Source organism: Perca fluviatilis, chromosome 3 (genome assembly GCF_010015445.1).
Source record: "Perca fluviatilis chromosome 3, GENO_Pfluv_1.0, whole genome shotgun sequence".
In the NCBI taxonomy this organism is placed as follows: Eukaryota; Metazoa; Chordata; class Actinopteri; order Perciformes; family Percidae; genus Perca; species Perca fluviatilis.
Window position 1 is genome coordinate 44,810,828 of NC_053114.1, and position 10,000 is coordinate 44,820,827.

Consider the following 10,000-nt stretch of genomic DNA (forward strand, 5'->3'; position numbering starts at 1 on the left):
CCGGTTACCTCCAGGATCTGTGCTGAGCAGTAGGCTAGATGGAGCCGGTTACCTCCAGGATTTGTGCTAAGCTAGGCTAGATGGAGCCAGTTACCTCCAGGATCTGTGCTAAGCTAGGCTAGATGGAGCCGGTTACCTCCAGGATTTGTGCTAAGCTAGGCTAAATGCAGCCTGTTACCTCCAGGATCTGTGCTAAGCTAGGCTAGATGGAGCCGGTTACCTCCAGGATCTGTGCTAAGCTAGGCTAGATAGAGCCGGTTACCTCCAGGATCTGTGCTAAGCTAGGCTAGATGGAGCCTGTTACCTCCAGGATCTGTGCTAAGCTAGGTTAGGGTGCATCAGAAAGAGTTACAACACGAACGGAGATGAGAAGGGTATGTATGGACTTATCTAACTCTGGGGGATATGCAGAATGAAACTAAAGTCCCAATAAGTCAGCGTGCCCCTTTAAGTCTGCAGACTGCCTAACTGACCCTTACCCCTGCAAATAATTGAGTTGAAAAGACAGACACTAACTGATGATGGAAATAGCCGATAGTTGCCGCCCTAGGGCAGCACTTCTGCCTCACAGCAAGAAGGTTCTGGACTCAAAGCCAGGTCGTCCCAGGCCTGTCTGTGTGGAGTTTGAATGTTTGCGTGGGTTTCCTCTGGGTGCTCTGGTTTCTTCCCACCATAAAGACATGCATGTGCAGTATATTAACACCGTATTTTATCCGGCCATTCTATATAACTTGTATTTAAGCTTTATCTGAACATTTATGACTTGTACTTAAGATTGGGCAGGAGACCTCAAATGAACTTTACCCTACTTTCATAGGAAGCTTCCACAGGAAACATCTGGAAAACCCCCTTTCCAAAACAGAGATGTCTTTGTTGGCTTGATTCCAAAAGGATGATAGTATGTTACACAAATTAGAGGACATATGTACCATGTTTTAACAGCAGAACTTGAGAGTGACTATTCAGAGAATTGGGAAACGGTCGCTCTCCGGTCTCTGCAGGGCTCTGCAGGGCTTGTAAATTGATGCTGAATTCTTTGATGTAATAAAACATTAATCAAGAAACAGTGTCAGCGGATTCCTCTCCACCCAACATTACAGCATCGCTACCAAAAAAAAACACCACACATGCTAAGCAACTAGGACTACAGTTGAAAATTAGCCAACTGGCTAACACTGGCGCATTTACAGAAATGTTCATTGATGTGCATTGTCCTAATCAAATAAATAAACAAACTAGCAGGAATAATAATTATACCATTGTGTCTCTCTGACAGATGTGCACAGCTCCGCCCCTCCAGACCACATCTACCAGACCATCGGGGGAGCTGTCGTCTCTCCCCAACCGACCAATCAAGAGCCGGCAAAGGAGCACGCCGCTCGCTCTGCGGCGGTGGCGGGCGACTCGACCGACAGCAACTCGGTGTACGCACAAGTCAGCAAGAAGTGGAGACCGCCAGGGCCACCCGATCACGCACCTGCAGCGCTGCAGGAAGAGGAAGAGGAGGAGTCTTCACCACCGCTGCCAGACAGGGAGACACAGCTGGAGGAATGATGATGATGATGATGATGATGATGAGGATGATGATGATGATGATGATGATGATGAGGATGATGATGATGATGATGATGGTGGACATGAGACAAAGATGGGGACAGCGAATATACAGGACGGCAGCTATTAAGGACAAAGTATGGGGTGGAATAAATGCATAAGGATCCCTTTTATTTTCATTTTTTTTTAAACAGACTGAGGTAATATTTTTGAACTATTTTTTTAATTGTATAAATAAGGAACATTTCAAACACTTGAGTACGAACGCTGAACTGACATTTTCCCCGAAAAGGAATCCGACGAGTCTCCACTTCCTTCCTTATACAAAGTGAAGCCAAAATCTCCTGGATTAGGATCGGAAAAACGGCCACATAGGTCGTTCGTTCCAGCATCGTTCTGACCGATGTTTAGGTTTCTAGTACTGATGTTAACTAGCATGTTAATGAACAATAAATAAAAATTAAAACATATTTTGAAAAAAAAAAAAAAATAAAAAATTTAAAAAAAAAAAAATAAAAAATTTAAAAAAAAAAAAAAAAAAAAAAAAAAAAAAAAAATAAAAAAAAAAAAAAAAAAAAAAAAAACTAGCATGTTAGTGATCAATAATTACTGATGTTAACTAGCATGTTAGTGATCAGTAATTCCTAATGTTAACTAGCATGTTAGTGATCAATAATTACTGATGTTAACTAGCATGTTAGTGATCAGTAATTCCTAATGTTAACTAGCATGTTAGTGATCAGTAATGACTAATGTTAACTAGCATGTTAGTGATCAGTAATGACTAATGTTAACTAGCATGTTAGTGATCAGTAATTAGCCTGTGCCTATGTTATCTCCTTACATATACCTACGCTCTCCGTCTCTGTAAGATTGGGAATGATTGAGATTTCTCTCGGCACAGCTACCAGAAGACTTCACACTTTCAGACAGGTTGCTCACGTCACATCTACGTCTTCAAGCTCAGCTGGAGGCTGCTCAGTAACGCTCAGCCAGCACCGGGAAAGAGACTTCTGATATCACACACTGGTCTCTGGTCCAGAGACTCGGGTCTGGTGGTCCAGTTTATATACTGTCTGTGGGAGCGCCAAATGGAGGCAGGTTTGGGGTGGGGGTCAAACAAACACAGGACCAGAGAATTTCTAATAAAGGGAGAACTTCTACTCTCGGGATACTTTCGGCTTCTGAGCTGGTTGCAGTTCCACTCGGTGCAGAATGAATGGAGGTCTATGGAGCTATACTCCTCAAAATCCACTTTTCTCAGGATATAATTTTTCGTCTAGTAATTTGAATGTTGCATTCGAAAGGGGAGGCTAAGAAAATACACACTGCTGGGTGTTAGATTTCTTTAAAGTGGCTCTTTTGTTCTAAAAAGCCTTTTAAAATAGAGATACTGCTTTACAGCAAGCTCTGAGTCACTTCCTTTCGAGTGCATCGACAACACAGCTGATAGGTTAGTCTCTCTCTGTTAATACAACACAGCTGATAGGTTAGACTCTCTGTTAATACAACACAGCTGATAGGTTAGTCTCTGTTAATACAACACAGCTGATAGGTTAGACTCTCTCTGTTGATACAACACAGCTGATAGGTTAGTCTCTCTGTTAATACAACACAGCTGATAGGTTAGTCTCTCTGTTAATACAACACAGCTGATAGGTTAGTCTCTCTGTTAATACAACACAGCTGATAGGTTAGTCTCTCTGTTAATACAACACAGCTGATAGGTTAGTCTCTCTGTTAATACAACACAGCTGATAGGTTAGTCTCTCCCTGTTAATACAACACAGCTGATAGGTTAGTCTCTCTGTTAATACAACACAGCTGATAGGTTAGACTCTCTGTTAATACAACACAGCTGATAGGTTAGACTCTCTCTGTTAATACAACACAGCTGATAGGTTAGACTCTCTCTGTTAATACAACACAGCTGATAGGTTAGTCTCTCTCTGTTAATACAACACAGCTGATAGGTTAGTCTCTCCCTGTTAATACAACACAGCTGATAGGTTAGTCTCTCTCTGTTAATACAACACAGCTGATAGGTTAGTCTCTCCCTGTTAATACAACACAGCTGATAGGTTAGTCTCTCCCTGTTAATACAACACAGCTGATAGGTTAGTCTCTCTCTGTTAATACACGTACTTGAAAGAGGTTTTAAAGACCACGCCGAAATATTCACTCTGACATTCTGGTTCTGCTTCGGATGCCGTCAAGTTGGATCTCCAATCGTAATCACTCCTTCACTGACCAATCAGCATTCATTAGCAGAATGCTAGCGTGTTATGGGCTACAACGACTCACCCTGTAAGAAATCCAAAGTTAAAAGTACTCGTTCATTCAACTTTTGACCTATAATCCATGTTGAACTTGCAAAAACTACAATAAAATCTGAGATTTCTCAACGACAATCAGGTAAAAGAAACACATTTAGCCATCTAGTTCCATAGACTCCCATTCATTTTGCACTCTGGTGGAACTGCAACCAAATTCGGTACAACGCGGCTAAATAGGGAGTGAACAGGCTCTCTGTAGACCGGCTCTGCACAGGACTTAACCCCAGGAGACCAGGGTTCATGTCCCGTTTTGAAAAGGAAAGAAAACAGACCTCCAGGAAGTGAAGTATCGTCTGATTTGAACCCAAACCTCCATCTTTTTTATCATCTTAACTCAGTAGTTTTGGTGCCTAAACCCTAACCAAACCGTGCACGTTACCTTCTCCGGTTTAGATATGAGGACTTGTTTCTGTGGGTCGTATTAGAGGAACAAATTCCTGATGGTTTTGGGGAATTCTTGTGATTGGTGGGTGGAGCTGCGGTATCCCAACCAATCGCATCTCTGATGCTGAAAAAACAAAATAAATAGAGTGATAGAAAGTATGTGCATTAGGAGGATCAACGTAGATTCACTGTATTTTTCCCACAAATTCAATAAATAAATACTTTCATTTTATGGGCAATACAAATGTATATGTCATCCTTATAATATATATATATATATATATATATATATATATATATATGGGTGGTTGACGTTTTAGGCTGAATAAAAGTTTTTGGGGTCACACCATATATCGATTTTGGGACAAAATCTTTTTGTTCAGGGCTGATTCAAAATATTATGCCTGGGCTTTTAAAACAGCAGACTTACACGTAGACGTGTGGTATTAATATGTACTTAAATAAGGGGAAAATATATTAATTTTATTGGTTTTCTTCAAAATCTAACTTTTTGAAATGGGCTTGGGACAGTCACGGCATATGAGCTTTTCCTTATTTGGCTGAAAATTGTGAAAAACAGGAATATGACTGGCATGAATGGTCTTTATGTTAATATAAAACAGCGTTTTCTGAACAATATAACCACATTTATTTGCAGATTAGACATTTCTTTACTTATGTTTGACACTCGGGACCTCCAAAAGGCCATGTCACGTCAACCACCCATATATATATATATATATATTTACACATATACACTACCGGTCCAAAGTTTGGGGTCACTTAGAAATTTCCATTCCACTCCATAATAGACAGAATACCAGCTGATCTGAGTGGGTGGCTGATCTTCAATGTAATATCTACATTGCCCATTATCAGCAACCATTCACCCAATGGTCCAAAGGCTTATTCTGTTTACTAATCTGATCTTAAAAACACAATTCAAATGGGGTATATGTTATTGAAAAAAGTTTGAGAACGACTGGTCTAAAGTTGCTGTCAAATCAAGATGGCAACAGTTGCCATCACCAGTTTGTTCAGCCAGTATAAAATGTCCCAAATAAATCCACTTCTGACCATCTTTAGATTTAAATCAGCCTGTTTAGTTCAAACTGAATTGATCAGGATTCATACGCATTTTAACCGATACCTTTCCATGACTTTTTGGCAAATTTCCATGACTATGTCTTCCTGAAAAAGTCAGTCGACATTATACAATAAGAATAAAACTATAAAAATATATGTAACTATAAAATGAATGATAATTTATGTGGTTCATCGCTCCCCGAATACAACATTGTACGACCTATTATTATGCTGTGTTAAAAAAAACAAATTCCATGACTTTTCCAAAACTTTCTGGGTCTTTTTATGTTTCCAAAACCTTTCCAGGCCTGGAATTTGCATTTTTCCTAACTTTTCCAGGTATTTTTCAAAATGTATGAACACCGATTTATGTATAAACTCACTTTTGGAAAGACTGGAACATGATTTCTGATTTAACTTCAGTCGAACCTTATCGTCAAAAACTCTCGTCCATTCATTTCCCGTCCACCGGTTTATGAATGAATCCACTTTAATGTTTTCATGGCCGAGGAAGAGACGACAAAAACCTTTTAAATAAAGTTTTTATTAAAGATGATACAGCTCAATAATAAACAGCAGACTGAACACAAACCTCCTGTAAACTGTTAATAATACAAAAGAACACACACACACACACACACACACACACACACACGACTCTGCTGTAATAAATTATATGTACAGTCCAGGTCCATCTGACAGCAACACACACACACACACACAGAGAGAGAGACGTCACTCGGCAGCATTGGATTCTGCACAGACAAAAAAAAGACAAAAATAAAAGTTAACTACTGAGAACAAACAACAACAACAACATGTGTGTCATTTTAAGGCTCTGACACACCGAGCCGATAATCGGCCGTCTGGCGAGGTCAGTGACTCGAGTCTGTTCGGTGTGTGTCGGCGTTCATTTTGGCCGATTTGACTTGTATAATCGGCGCGGGGCGGGCCCTGCTGGCAGTCGGACTCAACGACCAATCTGATTGGTGGAGAGCTAACCAGGAAACGGGATGAGCGTGACTAGAGTCTCTCAAAATCTGAGGAAAATCTTGTTGATCTGAAATGAAGCCAGATTCAGCAACTTCTAGAACTTCAAGTTCTCTCTTCAAATGTTCTCAGAAACATGTCTGAGGCCTGTACTAAGACCTGAGGCCGGCCTGTACTAAGACCTGAGGCCTGTACTAAGACCTGAGGCCGGCCTGTACTAAGACCTGAGGCCTGTCTGTACTAAGACCTGAGGCCTGCCTGTACTAAGACCTGAGGCCTGTACTAAGACCCGAGGCCTGTCTGTACTAAGACCCGAGGCCGGCCTGTACTAAGACCCGAGGCCGGCCTGTACTAAGACCCGAGGCCGGCCTGTACTAAGACCCGAGGCCGGCCTGTACTAAGACCCGAAGCCTGCCTGTACTAAGACCCGAGGCCGGCCTGTACTAAGACCCGAGGCCTGTCTGTACTAAGACCTGAGGCCTGCCTGTACTGAGACCTGAGGCCTGCCTGTACAGAGACCTGAGGCCTGCCTGTACAAAGACCTGAGGCCGGCCTGTACTAAGACCTGAGGCCTGTCTGTACTAAGACCTGAGGCCTGTCTGTACTAAGACCTGAGGCCTGTCTGTACTAAGACCTGAGGCCTGTACTAAGACCTGAGGCCTGCCTGTACTATGACCAGAGGCCTGCCTGTACTAAGACCCGAGGCCTGTACTAAGACCCGAGGCCTGTACTAAGACCCGAGGCCTGTCTGTACTAAGACCCGAGGCCGGCCTGTACTAAGACCCGAGGCCGGCCTGTACTAAGACCCGAGGCCTGCCTGTACTAAGACCCGAGGCCTGCCTGTACTAAGACCCGAGGCCTGTCTGTACTAAGACCCGAGGCCTGCCTGTACTAAGACCCGAGGCCTGCCTGTACTAAGACCCGAGGCCGGCCTGTACTAAGATCCGAGGCCGGCCTGTACTAAGACCCGAGGCCGGCCTGTACTAAGACCAGAGGCCTGCCTGTACTATGACCTGAGGCCTTTCTGTACTAAGACCTGAGGCCTGCCTGTACTAAGACCTGAGGCCTGTACTAAGACCCGACGCCAACACGCCCGTGGAGTTAACCTACCTAACCTAACAACCACGGTCTCACAAACGCTGTGTCACGCGAGGGTGGAGGGAGAGTAACTCCTCGGGGGGGAAAGCTCATTTCGATGGATTTTCGTTCCAAAATCCATTTTTCGTGACACCCTGACAATCTCAAATCAGGATCCGATACATTTTCTCAAAAGCATAATAAGATAAGACTCTAGTCCCACAGCACAAACACTCAAAGTACTGTATAAAAACACACATTCAATTTTATTTATAGTATCAAATAGTAACATAGGTTATCTCGAGACAAATTTTGCAAATTTGCACACGAAACAGTTATTTTATTACCCACCATTTGTCATTCTTGTTCTGGGTCGACTCGCTCTTTCCGTCGCAGGCGACGATTTTGACTTTGTCCACCTTGACGAGGTCCGTGACCTCCCTGAACTCCACGTCGTTGAGGACGAACGTCCACACGTTGTCGCAGAACCGGTAGGTGTTCAGAGAGCCCTGGGGGGAGGGGAGACACAAAGCGCCGAGTCACCACACACACACAACCAGGCTTCCTGCAGGTTTCACCAGCGCATATTTAAAGTGCCCATATTCTGCTCATTTTCAGGTTCATAACTGTATTTTAAGGTTGTACCAGAATAGGTTTACATGGTTTAATTTTCAAAAAACACCATATTTTTGTTGTACTGCACAGCTCTCTCTCACTGCTGCAGATCCTCTTTTCACCTGGTCTCTGTTTTAGCTACAGAGTGAGACCTCTTTTCATCTTCACTACTATCTTTGATGTAGATCATGTCAGCTAGCTAACTCTAGAGACAGTAAAAGAAAGGCTGTTTCTCCAACTTTGGTCAGCTACAAGGCAGGATCAGCTGGGAGACTTCTTCTAAATAAGGGAGCACAGTTGTGGAAGTAGTTCTTTTGTAGATTGTGGTGAACTTGTGTGTGTTGTAGCAGAGCTTTGCTATTGAGAACCACGTAGCATGCTAGCGTTAGCATGCTAACGCTAAGAGCTAACGGTTGTGGTTAGCCAGCTCATTTTTAACCGCTCACTAGGAGACTGAAGGCAGGACACATTCAGAAACCGTATCTCACTCAGAACAGCATGGATGGATGTTTTTCAAAGTTTGTATGTGTGTGGAAGCACCAGAGTCACAAAAGAACTCCCCAAATCACCAGAAAAAAAGTGTTTTTTTCATAATATGGGCACTTTAAGACTTTTGAAACCTTTCAGGAATCAACGCTAAGGCCGGCTACACACTGGCTGCGTGGCATGAGCGTGGCGTTTCTGTTGCGTGGCGTTTTCTACGTCTTTACACAGAAAGGTGTCTGACGCGGCGCTGCTGCTAGCCTTGTCTGGACACATGTATGTTTCCCATTGATAAAATAAAATACCATGTTACCAACATAAATATATTCTGATCTGATTACAGCAAAGACAATGTCAGCAGTATTGACAGCAAAACAGGCTCCAGAATATTTCCTTCTGTATTGACAGGTGACATATTAGAAAAAAAAAAAATTATATATATATATTTTTTTTTAAAAGGGGTGATAGAATGATTATATAGAGTATTTCACACTGTTCCTTATGGTCTCCTAATGGGGTATGTAACATTGGTTGGGCTGAAAATGGTCTGGTTGATATTTTATTGGCCCTTATGCATCCCTGTGTTTTGGCCCTATTTGTAACAAGAGCTTTTCTTCCAAATATGGTATGGTCATGAATATTTAGATGAGCTGCGCGCTGATTGGTTGAGCGAATTGCCATACACACACATTAGAGACGCGACAGAATCTCATATGCCAGACACTGCAATGTTTCCTTACCAAATTCACTTCTGAGACTTTTTTATGCGAGAAATCAACTATATAAAGCTGAAATATGGGCCGTTTTACAAAATTTGATGGCTAATTGCAAATTTGTTAAGACGTGTCGGACTTTAGGAGCTCCACACAGTCTGACGAGAAAGCGGCAGCCTGCTGGGCTCCATACCCAGGGCAAAGTCACCCTTTGTGGATACTGCATACGGGGCTCCGCGGCCGGCTGCCAGCATAACTATAGTATATTTACAGTTTGAATTCCGTCACGCCACTTATATAACATCTACCCCAATGTCTTATAAAGCTAACCGTTGTGTCCGATTTGAATTTACGAGGCGTCTTTGTAGGACGAGCAGCTGCTTGCTATGTGACCCAGTCATTACCATGGGAAATATCGCAGCTAGCTAGCTACACTTTCGCCATAACTAAAAGTATATTTACAGTTTGAATTTCGTCACGGCATTAATATTACAGGTTCCTCAAGGTCTTACAAAGCTTGTCCGATTTCGGATTTCAATTGAATGTATTTTTGTGAATGTCAGAGGTCTCCTTAGGAGGAGGCTAGCTAGCTCTCATTGATGGACTCCAGCTCTATGAATGAGACTCGCGGAGCAAGAGGCGTTTATTTCCCCCGATTGTTTGTTTAAATAACTCAACACACATATCCATTATAAGATTAAGTAGCAACCCAGGCAGCACCAGCGGCTGAACTCCGACACACAGTCGGACAAAATCTGCAAT

At 42.6% G+C, this 10,000-nt stretch overlaps 1 protein-coding gene across 1 annotated transcript in view; it reads right to left on the reverse strand.

The window, feature by feature from the left end:
* Nucleotides 1-5,884: 5,884 nt before the first annotated feature.
* The window catches only part of gtf2a2 (general transcription factor IIA, 2), a 10,197-nt gene continuing 6,081 nt past the window's right edge, over nt 5,885-10,000 (reverse strand). The window contains exons 3-4 of the mRNA XM_039795614.1: nt 7,779-7,936; nt 5,885-6,115 (exon numbers count right to left, since the gene is read on the reverse strand). Coding sequence (XP_039651548.1) covers nt 6,115; nt 7,779-7,936 — 159 coding nt within the window. The 3' untranslated portion in view covers nt 5,885-6,114. The remainder of the gene's footprint in view (nt 6,116-7,778; nt 7,937-10,000) is intronic.